General features: G+C 34.0%; 1 protein-coding gene across 1 annotated transcript in view; it reads left to right on the top strand.

Moving 5' to 3' along the window:
• Nucleotides 1-3923: 3923 nt before the first annotated feature.
• The window catches only part of LOC102803547 (nuclear pore membrane glycoprotein 210-like), a 49992-nt gene continuing 35402 nt past the window's right edge, over nt 3924-18513 (top strand). The window contains exons 1-15 of the mRNA XM_085501535.1: nt 3924-4005; nt 5348-5464; nt 6652-6791; nt 7988-8119; nt 8252-8348; nt 9369-9519; nt 9959-10091; nt 11031-11159; nt 11839-11901; nt 12203-12309; nt 12807-12947; nt 14002-14142; nt 14949-15104; nt 15535-15730; nt 16289-16434. Of these exons, the coding sequence (XP_085357661.1) occupies nt 3938-4005; nt 5348-5464; nt 6652-6791; nt 7988-8119; nt 8252-8348; nt 9369-9519; nt 9959-10091; nt 11031-11159; nt 11839-11901; nt 12203-12309; nt 12807-12947; nt 14002-14142; nt 14949-15104; nt 15535-15730; nt 16289-16434 (1917 nt within the window). The 5' untranslated portion in view covers nt 3924-3937. The remainder of the gene's footprint in view (nt 4006-5347; nt 5465-6651; nt 6792-7987; nt 8120-8251; nt 8349-9368; nt 9520-9958; nt 10092-11030; nt 11160-11838; nt 11902-12202; nt 12310-12806; nt 12948-14001; nt 14143-14948; nt 15105-15534; nt 15731-16288; nt 16435-18513) is intronic.

Raw genomic sequence — 18513 nt, 5'->3', positions numbered from 1 at the left:
CGCTTCCTGTGACGACACCCCCCCCCCCCCTCGCGTGTATCATATTACTAAGCAACGAAACTCGTCTATTGTGAGCTGGTGCTCCTGTTTTGCACTGAAACTATTTTAAACTACATGAGTTTAGCAACTGGATTATTACATCATGATGGTGCTAATGAACTTTTCTTGTCTTGGGGTAGATAATTCTTGGTTTGCCAATCAGAATACACCTTTACGAACTTGAAGCACACTTTTTGCATGATGACCATTTTATTGTTGTTATGCCTAACTTATATGTACATTGGTTTCTGAGAAAACCAATGTACAATATATCGAAACGAAAACCGTTTTGACATAATTGATTTAAAGTATATGATCTCATGTATAAATGTCGACTTGCATTTGTTTCTACTCGCTCTACTTGAACGTTAGCTGCCAAATCAAAGGTCCGAATATCGCACGCGTTTTTATCGCTGTGTCGTAAATCATAGTTGAATTAGGACCGAATCTTGGACAGTTATCATTTGATATCGTGACATGTTTAGTAAAAAAAATACAAAGTCAAGTCTCAAGTTGTTCCTTGCTGTGATGTAAGCAAAAACGCGAATATGGTGACGTAGCTGATACGTAAAAGCGAGCATAATTTCGTCTGTTGAAACTCTCGATAATAAACATTTTTTGAGAACATTTTTGATTCCAAATTTTGTTTTAAATGCCACGTCGCCAGTTGAAATAAATACGTATATCTGTGTTAAAAGTAGGTTGACCTTGACATGTTTTAATGCGTGACGTATTATGCACACAGTGCGACCATTCACTGCAATAAATTTAAACCGTTCCACTGAATATTAATATACTTGATCGAAAGTGAAAATATGGGGAAAACTTCTTTAATTCCTTCCACATATATATTGAAAGGGGAGTATTATTTCGATTTCTAGAGGGTGCCAATCCGGGGGTGCCATAACATTTTCTGACAAACTATAGTAGTTAAAAGGTCATGCTGCCATTGTGTAGGAAAGTCAAGTGGGTGAAATTTTTCGGTGGGTGACATAATTTTCAGGATTCTAAGAATTGAATTCAATTAACTAATTGTGCCAAAATAAACTGAGCATGAAAAGCGATCCATAAATTTATCTTTGAACATTGTAATATTCCTAGAAACGTTCTTAGCGGCGTCTTTATGCATTCAACCTTTGGACATTGCGTGGGGGTGTTCGAATTAAAAATTGTACGCCTGTGTTAAAATTATAATTTACTGTGTATAACTGCAGAACACTCTATGATAAAAATATTTATTATTTAAATAATATTTCACGCAATTTAGTCCCTCGAAATCTGATTGAAAGAAATATCGTGAAACCCGGGTCAACCGACCACAGGCATAATCTGCAACGTGATTCATAACAGGGCGAGTCAATATTAACGCACGTGTATTCTGTACACTATTTTTTTTTACAATTCCAACATCCCTGGCGACAATGATTATGTCCAGCTCATTGCTGTTACGATTGATAGTAACAGAGTGAAAACAAACACCACACAGAATGTTCCTAAGAGTATATTTCATGGGCAATTAAAATTGGTTTTCATAATCAGTTTCTTTCGGCACCCACTGCAATCAGCATTAAAGAATTTTTCTCCGTTCTTGTATATTTTATGAAATAATCACATTTCGCAAACGTTTCGGAATATACATGTGTAGATATCCCGGTTAACTCTAATCTATTATCTAATGGCATATTTGAAGACATCTGAATCGGGACTAGTAATTCCCAATGAGATATATGGCTGTGTACATAGTTTGATTGTGTATGGCGTTGCGTACAATATCGTGTGTCTAGTGATATTGCCAAGTGATATTATCACGCAAACATAAAAATGTATTCAGATATATTTCAATTATTTATCTGCTTCTAAGGACTTGCACAAATTTGTTTATACATACTATATCAAACACTCTGCTGTTCTTGACACTTTTCAGACATTTTCGCGTAATTTACTCAAACATTTAAATGTTAAGCTTGTCATTGTTTTTGTTTGTCCTTGTATTAATAACAAATGAGAACGGAATACTTTTATCCGTTTTGTATTTATATTTTGAGTTTTCGTTCATGTCCGAATAAATAATATTAATATACCGTTTTGTGGGTAAACAAAAGGGAATTTGATAATGATAGGTGATACTTTAAATTGCTCAAGGGATTTCAAGATCCAACTGTGTGGCACACCATCAGAAGCCTTGCGGTAGTCAATCCAAGCCATACTCAAGTTGCAGTGTTTGGATGTACAATTTTCTAGGATCATCTTATTGATCAACAACTGATCTTTACAACCGTATGAATCTTTTCCCACATCCTTTCTGCTCTATAGGGAACAGGTTGTTGTTCTCAAGGAATTCGTATAAGCGATCTGTTAAGATTATTGTGAGCATTTTATATGTGGTGCTAAGACATGTAATAGGATCATTGACCACCTCTTCTATATGGTCGACCTCAAGTTATTTGCTAAAAATTACGAAGATTTAGAAGGACTGCTGCAAACTGTGAAACGGTTTAGTGATGACATTGGAATGTCAGTTGCATTAGATAAATGTGCTATAAAAGAGGAAAGTCTGTCCACTCCACTAACGTTAATCTTGGTAATGATAATCATATACGTAACACCGAGCAGAATGAGGTCTATAAATACCTTGGAGTCAATGAAGGCAAAGGTATACAACACGCCGCTGTGAAAGAAAGGGTCAAGAAGGAATTCTACAAACGAGTAAGGCAAGTGCTAAAAACAGAGTTGAATTCTGCAAACAGAATCGAGGCGATTAACATCCTTGCTGTACCAGTGGTTACGGACAGCTTCAACATCATTAACTGAAATCTACTAGATATCAAGAAATGGATACTAAAGTCCGGAAACTGTTCACCATGAACAGAATGCATCATCCAAAATCAGACGTTGACAGGCTATACATCTCTCGAAAAGATGAAGGAGGGGACTTATCCAAACTTGAGCTTACTTACAAAACCACAACAACGGGGCAAGACCGGATGCTACAACTTGTAAATTCTCATGAAACTGGCAAAAGAGCACATTCCATAAAGAAAGAGAGTAGAAAGTTGATACAAGAGCTCAACATTGAAACAAATGCTGATGATGATATTTCGTGTACCAAAAAGGCAAAGAAAGTAAAACTGGCAGAGGACTCAAGTTAATCGAGGAACGATGGGAAAACAAACCTTTACATAGATAGTACCCAACCCGCACACAAAACGCTGATGTTGATAAATTAAACACCCATCAGTGGTTACGCGGAGCTGGGCTTAAAGCTGATAATAATAATAATAATAATAATAATAATAATAATAATAATAACAATAACAATAACAATAATAATAATAATAATAATAATATTTTTTAACGAATTATACAAATGTGGGTTTTGCAGTTCCTATTTGGTTTGATCTCAATTTAATTGCCTGAACTAGTAAACCATGCACAAAATGTTATACAACACGTAAATGTATACAACACGTGCAATTTTTTCTCTTGAGATTTAGACGCCCTCTACAAGTTGATTGGTTTCATTTTTCCACAGACCTTACTGCCTACTTTTAACTCGTGTATGAAGAACTGAGATAAAGACCCCTTTTTTAGATTGTTTTCTAATCGTGCCCGAAACAAATTTGGTCGGTTAGGCACCTTTTAAGATCTAATGACTGCTTGCTATCTTAGTTGGGATCTAGGTTGTTGTAATAAATACTGCTTTTGCATTATTTGTCACACACTCGTTACTTCTATAATATTATTGGCAACCATACTCACGTAAACTAATGCACTTTAGAGCACAGAGAAACTGCCATTGTGCGAGTTACGCCGCCTGGGCATTCGTGGCGAAACAAATAAAAACAAAAGTTAACAATTTAGATTACTCGAGGGCGCTATTAACGAGGGATTTTTCAAAATGGCGTTTGCAAGACTGGCCGAAGACAAACATGTGGTCATCCTTGCCTACTTCTTTGTGGTTTTTAGGTAGGTAACTCGGGGAAATTAAATTTAGCTTGCTATAGTTTTTTGCTCGATTGGTGTATTCACTAAGTGGTTAATAAACTTCCCGTAAGTGTGTACCGGTTGTCTCAGTGCCGAGTTAACAAAACAATGACACCGTGTAATTGTGTCCACACATGGCATTTAGAAATACACAGAAAGTATTACGGCACATGGTTTCACGGGAACTAAGCAGAGATTTTGAACTACAGGCATCGTAATTCCACGGCATAAAGTCAGACGCCTTCAAATTAACGGCGGCGATGGAAAAGCTGGGAACAAAGGTCTCTGGTGCAGGGAGAAATATATAGCTTTAGTTGAGTGTATGAATCTGTTGTTAGAGTGAGCATGGATGTACATCCATGGAGTGAGTGATATTTACATTCGGTCTCCTGCTGGTACATCCAAACACCGTCATAAATCCTGCAAAATGCAGTGGATGCACAGCCAATTAATGCATACTGTTTTGGACCAAACACAAAATAATCAAGAACCGAACCTAAATTTTGTGTAATAATCTTAATTACAGGGAATTCTAGTTAGGTCATTTTCCCAAAACAACGAAAGTTATAGATTTGTGTCCATCGTTCGCATGTCCAGAAGAAACTGCACCAACATGATTAGTATTTTCTAATAGTTTCATTATTTGAAGTCATAATTCCAAACTTCTTATCAACTGTCAAACTGTAACGTTATTGTTTCAATCTGTGAATATTTGTTGAATATGTTTAATTTGTAAAAATGAAGGATGCAGACTTGTAATAAGCCAATGAGATTATAGATTACCCAGTCAGTTTACCTGAATTCAGCGTGCGTTCAGGAAAAATAACAAATAATGAAAAATTAAATACTGTAAAATGACTAATTTTCACTGGGTTTAAATTTCACTGATTTACCATTTCAGGCATATTCGGTGGGTTTAAAATTCACGGTTTCGTCATTTAGATATTGTGTTCTATGCTACATTTTACATATTCACTGGGTTTTAATTTAGCGCATTTTCCAGTCAGCGAAATAAGCTAAATTAAAACCCAGTGAATAATTACCCCCTTTACAGTATTACCTTGTGTGCTTTTGAATTTCTTTGGATGCAAATCTATAACTTTCACTTCAATGGCCCTATAGCAGGATTCATGGCATACACATGGTATGGAGTCATTTGCATGAAGTAAGAATACACACAATTTATAATTTTAACACACATCATTTTACTTGTGTCTGATGATGTCAGCCTGAAAGAAAATATGGAATTGTATATATTAATTACTGCGTTACTTGGTTATTATTAATTTATATTGGTACATGCATTAAAAATATTTTTTTTTAGTCTTATCTCTTCTAGTTTTTCTTCCACACTAAATGTACCTAAAGTGTTATTACCATATTATCATGGAGAGAGGCCGATTAATTTCACTTTAGAAGCAACAGATGGCTGTTATTCATGGTAAGATATATATTTAATGATATAATATATAGAGCTTAATTCACTGGGTTTTTTTTCCACTTATATCGCTGATACATGTACCGACATATGCTAAAATAAAACCCAGTTAAATAGTATCCAAAACTATCAATTTGGTAAATATCCCTGCATCATCAAATCTGATAAAATTTAAATCCAGTGAATATTTTTTCTCTACAGTACACAGATAGAAACTACCTGTGTGAATGAATATCATGAAAATAAATACATAGGAACATAATGGGTCCTTGATGTATAACATCACACATGATATCTCTGATATCACACATGATATCTCTGACATCACACATCATATTTCTGACATCATACATATCTCTGACTCACACATCACATCTCTGACATCACACATATCTCTGACATCACACATCATATCTCTGACATCACACATCATATCTCTGACATCATACATCATATCTCTGACATCACACATCATATCTCTGACATCACACATCATATCTCTGACATCACACATATCTCTGACATCACACATCATATCTCTGACAACACACATCATATCTCTGACATCACGCATCATATCTCCGACATCACACATATCTCTGACATCACACATCATATCTCCGACATCACACATATCTCCGACATCACACATCATATCTCTGACATCACACATCATATCTCTGACATGGCTGACTGAAATCAATGAATGTTGTTTTTGGAACCACATTGATAATGTTCAAACTTTAAACATACATCATGTAACACATTTGCACATGCATCTGTTTCAAAATCTGATTCAAGATGCCATATGAATGTCATGGGTGGAATAATGGAAGGAATCACATAAATAAACTGGCTCCACTTCACATCATTTCTGTCACATGATTGTAAATAACTATTTGTAACTAAATTTGACAGTCAATAAAAAAAAAACTGGGAGAGAACATGTCATTGACAATGACTTGTTATCATTGTGATTGATGGTACATTTCATCTCTGATTTAATTGGGTTCATAGTACTAGTTTAGTTTTTGAAATGATTGTTCTAGAAATGATTTAAGAACTACACAACCAAATTCAGCAGCTTTGAATGACATAATTATTTTGATGTGTTTGAAGCATTTTGTCATTGGAGTCACTTATATAGGAAAGGCCTTTTCAGATGGAGTCCATACATTTTTTTTAAACAGGAGAAGTGCTAGACCAGAAATAGCATCTGTACAAGCTGTACCAACAGAATCTGGGAAATATTGCTCCAATATAGCCACAGTGACTGCACTATCCAGCCATCCTACTAGATTAAACACTATTGTATTTGCTGAAGAACAAGGTAACTTTATTTAATTGTTAATTGGCAAATGTTGAATGTTAGTATGGCATATACCGGTAATGCATGAGTTTATTTTGTTTTTATTTATCTACATTGTTCCTTCCTCAATGTTTTTTTCAATGATATATTTGTTATTTTTAAAATTGCTACCAATCATAATCCTCTCACATTACTTCCATTCATATGCATTAACAAGTACAGAATGTTTCCATGTCCATTAACATTATTTAACATAGCCCTGACTGTCTAAGTGTTAACAACTGGTATTTATAGATTCACCTCTGTGTATCTGTTTAACTGTCTGCACTTGTTATTTTAAATATGCCATTCAGGGCATTGAGAGATCATTCTCAAATTTCACAGATACATCATTCATGCATACATTTGTGCATACACTGTACATGTGTACATCTATTTGTTTTACAATCTAATTTACAAATGTAGTTCTTGGATCTATATCTCTGACATGTCTGGATCAAATATCACATTACAATTTGTTACAAATGTAGTTCTTGGATCTATATCTCTGACATAGTTGGAGCAAATATCACATTACAATTTGTTACAAATGTAGTTCTTGGATCTATATCTCTGACATGGTTGGAGCAAATATCCTATTACAATTTGTTACAAATGTAGTTCTTGGATCTATATCTCTGACATGGTTGGAGCAAATATCCTATTACAATTTGTTACAAATGTAGTTCTTGGATCTATATCTCTGACATGTCTGGAGCAAATATCACATTACAATTTGTTACAAATTTGCACATGCATTGGTTTCACAACCAATTCAAAATGGCCGAATGGTGGCCATATTAATGCAAACATTGCATCAAAATAAAGCATTTCGTCCATTGTGCAACCAGATGGATGGATTTTGTTCAGAATTGGCACATACTTTGAACATAATGGGACTTTTGTGTGTTTGTTTTACAGATTTGATTCAAAATGGATGACTGAAAGCCATTTTCTTTTCATAAATTTCCTGGATTTCAGGCATTCATAGATGTATTTTGTTCAAATTTGGTACAAATCAAAAAGATTTGCCTAAGTCCTTAATTTGTGAATTGTTTTGAGTCAGTTTTTGCATCTCATGGAACATACACTCTAAATTAATATTATATTGAAAACGATGTGTCATGTCAATATTTATTTATTCATTGAAATTAATTAAACAATGATTAATTATCCAGGTACAGGCCATATTCTACGATGTGATGTCATTGTTGATGTCATCAATTCTATTGACATAGTTACCACAACACGTGTCTTGTATTTGGATAACTCTCCTGAACAGTTTGAAGTTAGAGCATTGGATGATGAAGGTTGGTGTTTTCTACCAAACTTATTTGCAAAATATCAAAATAGAAACCCTATTTAGTGAACTATGCATATTGTGTTCAATTTGTTAGTTTCTCAGTCATGTCATTTAACACAGGGGTCATCTTTGCTGACAGGTAATACTTTTAGCAGTCTTGAAGGGTTGCAGTTTGAGTGGTCTCTCATTTCTGACACTGAGGGCGACAGAGTCATTGATGCCAATACTATACTCAGGTAAGAGAATGTGTTGCACACAATATGAATGAAAGGTACTAAATATGAATGCTACACAATGTCTGCCATGTCCAAGTCCAAAACTTAGTTTATTGCTAAAATCTTTTCAAATTACCTGTGGTTTCTATCTAATTTATGAATTTGAAGAAAACAAACACATTAGAAAGTCACTAAATAGATATTTGATGTGCAGACAATAACAAATTATGCTAATGTTACTTACAGTAATATTTTTATAATTCAGTAAACAACAAGTACGATATTTCGTTTATATGTACATTGTATCAGAGATGTACTTTGAATAGAGCAGGTATAATAAAAAGGTATAAATGTAAACTAAAATCATGAAATTTATTTTTTTATTTGAGTGAAAGCTGTTTTGTTTACATATAATTTATCTTCATTTGTGTATGCCATCATTTTGTGGTAATATTACGTAACAGAGATGAAAATAAATAAACAAAAAAACATTGCATGTACATGTATAGTTTTCTGGACTTTTTCTTTGAGGGACAATCCAAATGGCTATGACCTCATTACCGTAAAATTTGTATTAGAAGCCGCATTCCTTATAAAAGCCACACCCATTCTTATTGAATAATTGAGAACCAAAAATTCACTGTTTCTCATGCGTGTAGATGCTCTAATAAAAGCCGCATCACCTCTGTTGCATTGTACCATTTTAATAGAAGCTGCGGCTTCTAATACAGATTTTACAGTAGACAGACAGTACAGGCAATTATTACATAAGTTACCAAGTTACAATATAGTATAATAATTTATTCATAAAATGTTACACAATGCTCACAATTAATCTCAAAAGGGTATATCAAGTCAATGCATACATCATCGAAGGTCTGAATTTTGTTTTTTACTTTACAGGATAAATAGTATTAATGTTGTTAATAAACTCTTTCTTTCAAGTCAATTTTGTTGAAAATAGTTTTCTTGCACTCTTGCACAAGTATTAATACATATTGCATGTAAATCATAAATAACATTCTTGTGTCAATTTTATAGAATTTTACCTTTTGAGCCAACACCATACACACCAGCACCATATATTGCAGACATGGAAAAGCGAGGTCAGCAAGGTGATGTTATCCTAGTGGAAGGCATCAAAACAGGTACTGCTAAAGTTAGTACCAAATTAAAAGCATTTGGATTTCGGGTAAGAGACATTTACTGTGTAGTTTGTGACACTGTTACATTCATCAATATTAGATTTGTTTAGAGAAACAAAAGATCCTCTAACTGAACTTGTTAATTTAATGAAACAACCTTTAAAGTAAAGCTAAGATTTTAATCCCCTTTCCACAATAGAACATCTGTACCATTACTAGTCTGAATATAAATTTCACAGCATTTTCTTTTGTATATAAATTCACAGTGTTTTTGACACAGTTTATATAAAATGACAACCAACACTTTCTCACAGTATATTTAAATAAAGACACACTTATTTATTATTGAACATAAATTTTCTTGTTAGAGTTTTGAGATGAGCTGCCGCTTGGCTGTTGATCAGAATCATATTCATTTGACGTGTGCAGAACCTAATTGAAAGGTTATAACTAGTGGTAACTTCTTATAAATTGTAATTTTGACAGGAAGTGAAGCCCAGTATTGTAAGACTTATTGTTATTGATAACCTGATGTTAAATCCATCTCATGATGTCTATCTACTTGTACATGCACAAATACAATATGGAGTGGAAAAATTACGTCAAGGGAAACTGACACGTAAGTGTTGATGGACATTCTCTCCCCCAGTATCAGTGTTATTACGTCAAGGGAAACTGACACGTAAGTGTTGATGGACATTCTCTCCCCCAGTATCAGTGTTATTACGTCAAGGGAAACTGACACGTAAGTGTTGATGGACATTCTCTTCCCCAGTATCAGTGTTATTACGTCAAGGGAAACTGACACGTAAGTGTTGATGGACATTCTCTCCCCCAGTATCAGTGTTATTACGTCAAGGGAAACTGACACGTAAGTGTTGATGGACATTCTCTCCCCCAGTATCAGTGTTATTACGTCAAGGGAAACTGACACGTAAGTGTTGATGGACATTCTCTTCCCCAGTATCAGTGTTATTACGTCAAGGGAAACTGACACGTAAGTGTTGATGGACATTCTCTCCCCCAGTATCAGTGTTATTACGTCAAGGGAAACTGACACGTAAGTGTTGATGGACATTCTCTCCCCCAGTATCAGTGTTATTACGTCAAGGGAAACTGACACGTAAGTGTTGATGGACATTCTCTCCCCCAGTATCAGTGTTATTACGTCAAGGGAAACTGACACGTAAGTGTTGATGGACATTCTCTTCCCCAGTATCAGTGTTATTACGTCAAGGGAAACTGACACGTAAGTGTTGATGGACATTCTCTCCCCCAGTATCAGTGTTATTACGTCAAGGGAAACTGACACGTAAGTGTTGATGGACATTCTCTCCCCAGTATCAGTGTTATTACGTCAAGGGAAACTGACACGTAAGTGTTGATGGACATTCTCTCCCCCAGTATCAGTGTTTCTGAGCAGTGCCCTCAAGCTTCTACTTCTCAGATTCTGTTTGTTTGTTTTTTGTTCAAACTATGAACTTTATCCGTTATAGCTAAAAATTTGATAAAATATGACAATTATATTTATAATAAATACTGTGTTTCGTCAAAATAGCTGTGCGTTTACCTTCCCCACAATATTGGCTGGAAGTAAAGGATAACAATATAGCTACATTAAATGCCAAGACATCAATTGTAACTGGGACCAAGCATGGACATACAGATATTATTCTGAAAGATATGAGTATCCTTTATAAAACAGGTCAAAGGTCACTGTATGTGCTATCAGTGTGTTTTCAGAGGTGTTTTATTGATTATCAATATTGATTGTCATATTTATGCATAAATTATCTTGTGATTAAGTGTTTGCTGACTGGTATGCGTACACTGCATTGTGGTAGTCTGAATGTTTACTTCAGCTCAAATGAAAGTCTTTTTCTGCGAGTTTTATTGTATGACAAATTCCTCCATGACAGTATCATAATGGCATTTATATACCCATAGCACCCAATGAAAATGTGATCCTCTATCATAAAATGATCGTTTCTAACGTGCGCATTGCAATTGTAGTGATATAATTTGGGAGTTGAAAACTGGTTGAAATTAACGTGACTCATAGGAGACATCTGTATCAAGGAGTATTGCTGGCATTTAGGACCTCAAGTTTACTCTGCAGTTGCCTTTGTGTTCTTTTGTCTAAGTGGTGCATGGTTCTCAGAAAAGCTATTCAATGCACTTTTTATATAACAGTTTTATCTTGTTTATTCATATTGCTGACTTGGCATTGACTGCAGTGCATTGTAGTGTGTGAACAGTGTGGTTTGACTGACCATCACTCAGTGTTGTCAGTTCATTGGATGAATAAATTGGAGCACGCAATCATTCACTTTGATGTCTTTAGTGATTCTTTAACGCCACTCCAGATGTGAGAGAAGAATTGAGTCAGCCAACTGCAGGCATTCATGTTGTGGAACCTGGATATTTAGGTAACAGTCAATATTCAGCTCAATTTTGTACCTTGTCCGGGGATGAAGGTCACACAAGTATATGTCAAGTATTAGTGCAGTTACTGCAATTGTATTTTTTTATTTTTATTATTTAGAACTTTTATACAATTCATATTACATTAAGCAAAAGCACACTGTAATAATAATAATCAGCTTTTCTGCTTTCAGGAGATGTGCTTCTTTCATAATTGTGCATCCATCTATCATGTGACCTTATGTGACACACAAAATGTTTGTTTTTTTCAATTTTAAAGTCAATTTTCTGGTTTGCTTTGAATAGGGTTTGTTGTACTACCTAGTAGAAATTGGGTTCTTGAGACTGGAAGAAAATATGAAATTATCATAGAAGTGTACGATAAAGACAGTCACAAAATTCACCATTCACAGGTAAATAACTAACATTGACTTTCTAACAATCTTAATATTAATATCTGCACAAATTTTGAATGCATATCACATGAACCATTTATTTATTAATTTCATAATCTGATTCAAGATGGACGACTAGCTGTAGTGTTCATTGCATTAAAATTAAGCATTTTCATCACATTGAAATTTGAGCTCATCCATGCATAAATGGATGGATTTTGTTCAGACTTTTTGTACTTAAAGTGGGAGTCATCACTTGCACTTGCGACAACGGCCATAGCGTGTAATTGTTTACAAACAAGCATATACGCATGAGCCTTTGCATTTTTAGCGTGCATTGTTATCGTTGTTTAGAACTCAATTTCCACCATGCGCAAATGACAACCCATTCGCTTTAACTGATTCTTGTGAACCAATCACAGTTGCATTGTACTGTGTACATATTTTTTTGCATGCATTGCATTGAATATCTGCAGTATCATAATTCAGATTTTACTAATTTTGTTATATTTCAGAATATACAAATCAAAGTCGAGTTTGCAAAAGAGTATTTTGAAGTGTTGTATTCATCAAACAATGGATCCTATCATATTGTTGAAACTTTGTTACAAGGTGTTACAGAGATAGATGCAGCCTTAGTATCTGTACTCAAACCAGTAAGTATAGTGATACTTATTACTTAGATAGGGGGCTCTGTATATTAGATTATGAGGTCATTACAAGAATACTGCAAAGTATGCACGAGGCAGTACAGTGATCGCATCGCCCATAGTGTAGCAGAGGTGTTACCGTACTGCCTGAGTGCATACTTTGCGGTATTCTCATGATAACATATTATTATAAATCTTTTTCCTAGTAATGTGACATGAATGGCAATAAAGAACGTTTCACGCCGTGTGAGCATTTGTCATTAGCGAGAGGATTTTATTCCTATCATGCACTGATAGTGCTTCTACATCTGAAGTAAAAAAAAAATAAGTGAGTTAAATGTCTAATGTAAATCAAATTCCAGATAAGGAACACTTTTAAATGCGTCCATTCGATGATTTACAGATGGGTAAATTCTATTATGTATAATATTATATAATTTTTCATACACTGAAAGATTATTCTACTGCAATATATTAGCATTAATAAAAAACGAGGACCACCAACCTCATTTTTCAGGAAATTGTATTTTAATATTAAGAAATTGATACATTACCCTTTTAAATGTAATTTTTTGGTATCTCAGGGTTTTAGTGGCGTTTCTAGAGTACAGCATTTTTTATAAATAAAAATAATGGGTTACCAACCTAAAGCGGTTTTAATACATGTAGTTCACACCACACTAATGTATGTGTGACCATACTAATGTATGTGTGACCACACTAATGTATGTGTGACCATACTAATGTATGTGTGACCATACTAATGTATGTGTGACCATACTAATGTATGTGTGACCATACTCAAACAGTAAAACAATTTGTAAGCTTTTGTACAGATTCATGAGGGAAATAAACAAAAAATATAAAATATTTTTGAGTATTAAAAACCAAGTTTTTCCAAATCGCCATTATGCTCACACTTGTACATTTTTGTGAGATTTGTGTGCACATTGCAAAAGTGAAATTGTATTAAACATTTACAAGGAAAGTATTAGTTAGTGTTCAAAAACCCTTCCAATTCAAATCTTGGTGTTTACCTCCAAATCTTGTTTTATTTCAGGATGGTGTCATTGAGAAGTTACCAATACCTGTTGCTGATAAGCAAGAAGTAGAAATATTCAACCCAATTGTTGTCTCACCACAAACAGTTGCATTTCCATGGCAACCAGGCAAAGAGTCTGCATATCAATATACATTACAAGTAAGTTCCACCATCATTGTTAAATATTTGGTTTCTATGGCTACATGTACTTGATTTTTGTCTGTCAATTCAATATCAAAGTGTCTGTGAAAAACAATGCATGTACAAGTACCATGTGTCAGTTTAAGTTAGTTGCAAATAAAAAAACACAAAATTGTCATGTATCATGAAAAAAATTACCTTCCATATAGGCATGGATATTTGAATAAACTGGCAGCTGAAGTAATAAGACCTAAATATCTGCACTTTTGCCATGTATTTCTGTGTAGTATTATATATAATTCCATGGTATTTTTATGAGGTAGTAGTAAGCACCAAATACAAATATGTTTTTGTACATGCATTGTATGCTAATTTCGTGGTTGTCACTGAGTTGTATTTCATGCAGACACCTTGCATGTGCTGTGTTATGATTTTGCTTGTTTGTGATTTTTGCTAGGATTTGTTTTCAACCTATTTTTCAAGGGACTAAATAGTAATTCCAAAAATACAGCCATAAGCTTGCCAAAATTAACTTGAAATAGAAATTGTTTGCCAAAGTTATGTAAGGAAACTAGAAAATATTGTAACAAATAATCAAATCCAGTCCAACAAAAAAAAAAATTAGATCTCTGTTGATGTGCAAGTCGATCAGCTCCACAGATTGCAAAGATCATTTGAAAAAAATAAATAAGGGAATGTGCCTGCTGTTGGTGGAACAATATCTTGCTTAAAAAAATCACATCGCTGCATTATTTAAAAAAAAAATTTCTACCAGAAACAGATATATAATTTTAATTGTTAAAATTTGTTCTTATTACTTGCAGGCCACTGGAGGTAGTGGCAATTACAGCTGGTCTTCATCTAATAAGGAGATATGCAGTGTGAATGTACATGGCACTGTCAGTACAACTCAGGGTGTGGGTGAAACCATAATCACAGCATCAGATATCAGAAATGTCGCTCACTTTGGAACTGCTAAGGTATATGATTAAATACTTTATTAAAATATCAACTGTAAGTCAAATATGAATATGAACACCACATTTTACTATGAGCAGTGATCCAAGCTAAGAACACATGTACTATTATCCGCCACATCTCAAAACACATGTATTGTCTGTGTATTAACATGTATCCTCTGTATATTAACATGTAACATCTGTGTATTAAAATGTATCATCTGTATATTAACATGTATCGTCTGTATATTAACATGTATCGTCTGTATATTAACATGTATCGTCTATGTATTAACATGTATCGTCTGTATATTAACATTTATCGTCTGTATATTAACATGTATCCTCTGTATATTAACATGTATCCTCTGTATATTAACATGTATCCTCTGTATATTATCAAGATGTAATATACTCATTGCCTGCAATGTCACTATACTGTATTTCACAGGTATATGTACTTCCACCAGATGATGTACAGTTTTTACCAGCTAAGGTGGAAGCTGAGATTGGTACTACGCTAGATTTACCATTGACAGTGAGTACAACTATCAAGGCTACAGGACATAAACTACTATTTACAGATTGTAGACATATTGCTTTCCAGATTCATATTGTGGATGGCTCTGTATTCAAACAAGTATCAGGTAATCATACTCTCATCATTGCTGTAATTAGGGTTTCTCAATGTAGTTACACAAAAGTCTTTGAATTTTTTTTATATCTTGCAAATCGCTCGCTTCTTGCAATACAAGTTATATGAGAAAACAAAAATTGCGGGTACTTGTCTAATCTTTGTGATTTTATTAAAACTGAAGATAATGAAACAATGTGTCTGGAACTACATTTTGAAAAAAAAAACTATTTGTAAAAATAGTGCAGTTTCAGTGATTTACCTTATTGCTAATACATGGGTGATAAAACGTGTTCACAGGTGAAAACTCCTGCATGTCTAATTAGTGAAACTGTATTTATCAATTGAAATAAATGTTTTGAATTTTGTATGTAGAAATAAATTATTGGGTGACAAATAATTTTTATGATAATTCTGAAATGTACTCTGAAATTAACCTCACTATGATGTGAAAATGCTCTGACAAATATGTCTTTCTTTACATCGTCTTACTTGTACTTTATTCTAGTTTCACTTCTTTGTTAAAGTTGTCTGAAGATGTCTTGTACTAAAATGTGTTTTTTCTTGACAGAAGATGTAGTACTTCTTGCAGGCAGTTGTTCTGTTATACGCATTACTGCATTGACTGCAGGTAATACGCAAGTAAATGTGCTTTATAACGAACACAATCTCAAATTGCAAGCCTCTATAACCGTTGCTGCCTACCTACCACTCAAGGTAAAAATATATATTAGAGAGCTTCTATGAATTTCCATACATTCACATTGATGTATTAACTCATTGTGTGGTTTACTCATACATTTCCATACATTCACATTGATGTATTGACTCATTGTGTGGTTTACTCATACATTTCCATACATTCACATTGATGTATCGACTCATTGTGTGGTTCACCCAAACATTTCCACACATTCACATTGATGTATTGACTCATTTTGTGGTTTACTCAAACATTTCCATACATTCACATTGATGTATTGACTCATTGTGTGGTTTACTCAAACATTTCCACACATTCACATTGACGTATTGACTCATTGTGTGGTTTACTCAAACATTTCCACACATTCACATTGATGTATTAACTCATTGTGTGGTTTACTCATACATTTCCATGCATTCACATTGATGTATTGACTCATTGTGTGGTTCACCCAAACATTTCCATACATTCACATTGATGTATTAACTCATTGTGTGGTTTACTCATACATTTCCATACATTCACATTGATGTATTGACTCATTGTGTGGTTTACTCAAACATTTCCACACATTCACATTGATGTATTGACTCATTGTGTGGTTCACCCAAACATTTCCATACATTCACATTGATGTATTGACTCATTGTGTGGTTTACTCAAACATTTCCACACATTCACATTGATGTATTAACTCATTGTGTGGTTTACTCAAACATTTTCATACATTCACATTGATGTATTAACTCATTTTGTGGTTTACTCATTGTGTGGTTTACTTGTACATTTCCATACATTCACATTGATGTATTAACTCATTGTGTGGTTTACTCAAACATTTCCATACATTCACATTGATGTATTAACTCATTGTGTGGTTTACTCATACATTTCCATACATTCACATTGATGTATTAACTCATTGTGTGGTTTCCTCAAACATTTCCATACATTCACATTGATGTATTAACTCATTGTGTGGTTTACTCATACATTTCCATACATTCACATTGATGTATTAACTCATTGTGTGGTTTCCTCAAACATTTCCATGCATTCACATTGATGTATTAACCCATTGTGTGGTTTACTCATACATTTCCATACATTCACATTGATGTATTAACTCATTGTGTGGTTTACTCATACATTTCCATACATTCACATTGATGTATTGACTCATTGTGTGGTTTACTCATACATTTCCATACATTCACATTGATGTATTAACTCATTGTGTGGTTTACTCATACATTTCCATGCATTCACATTGATGTATTGACTCATTGTGTGGTTCACCCAAACATTTCCATACATTCACATTGATGTATTAACTCATTGTGTGGTTTACTCATACATTTCCATACATTCACATTGATGTATCGACTCATTGTGTGGTTCACCCAAACATTTCCACACATTCACATTGATGTATTGACTCATTGTGTGGTTTACTCAAACATTTCCATACATTCACATTGATGTATTGACTCATTGTGTGGTTTACTCAAACATTTCCACACATTCACATTGATGTATTGACTCATTGTGTGGTTTACTCAAACGTTTCTACACATTCACATTGATGTATTAACTCATTGTGTGGTTTACTCATACATTTCCATGCATTCACATTGATGTATTGACTCATTGTGTGGTTCACCCAAACATTTCCATACATTCACATTGATGTATTAACTCATTGTGTGGTTTACTCAAACATTTCCATACATTCACATTGATGTATTGACTCATTGTGTGGTTTCCTCAAACATTTCCATACATTCACATTGATGTTTTAACTCATTGTGTGGTTTCCTCAAACATTTCCATACATTCACATTGATGTATTGACTCATTGTGTGGTTCACCCAAACATTTCCATACATTCACATTGATGTATTGACTCATTGTGTGGTTCACCCAAACATTTCCATACATTCACATTGATGTATTAACTCATTTTGTGGGTTTACTCATACATGTCCATGCATTCACATTGATGTATTAACTCATTGTGTGCTTTACTCAAACATTTCCATACATTCACATTGATGTATTAACTCGTTTTGTGGTTTACTCATACATCA

This window comes from Saccoglossus kowalevskii, chromosome 7 (genome assembly GCF_978046115.1).
Source record: "Saccoglossus kowalevskii chromosome 7, keSacKowa6.1, whole genome shotgun sequence".
In the NCBI taxonomy this organism is placed as follows: domain Eukaryota; kingdom Metazoa; phylum Hemichordata; class Enteropneusta; family Harrimaniidae; genus Saccoglossus; species Saccoglossus kowalevskii.
The sequence above is the reverse complement of the archived record's forward strand: the minus strand, read 5'-3'. Positions and strand labels throughout refer to the sequence as shown.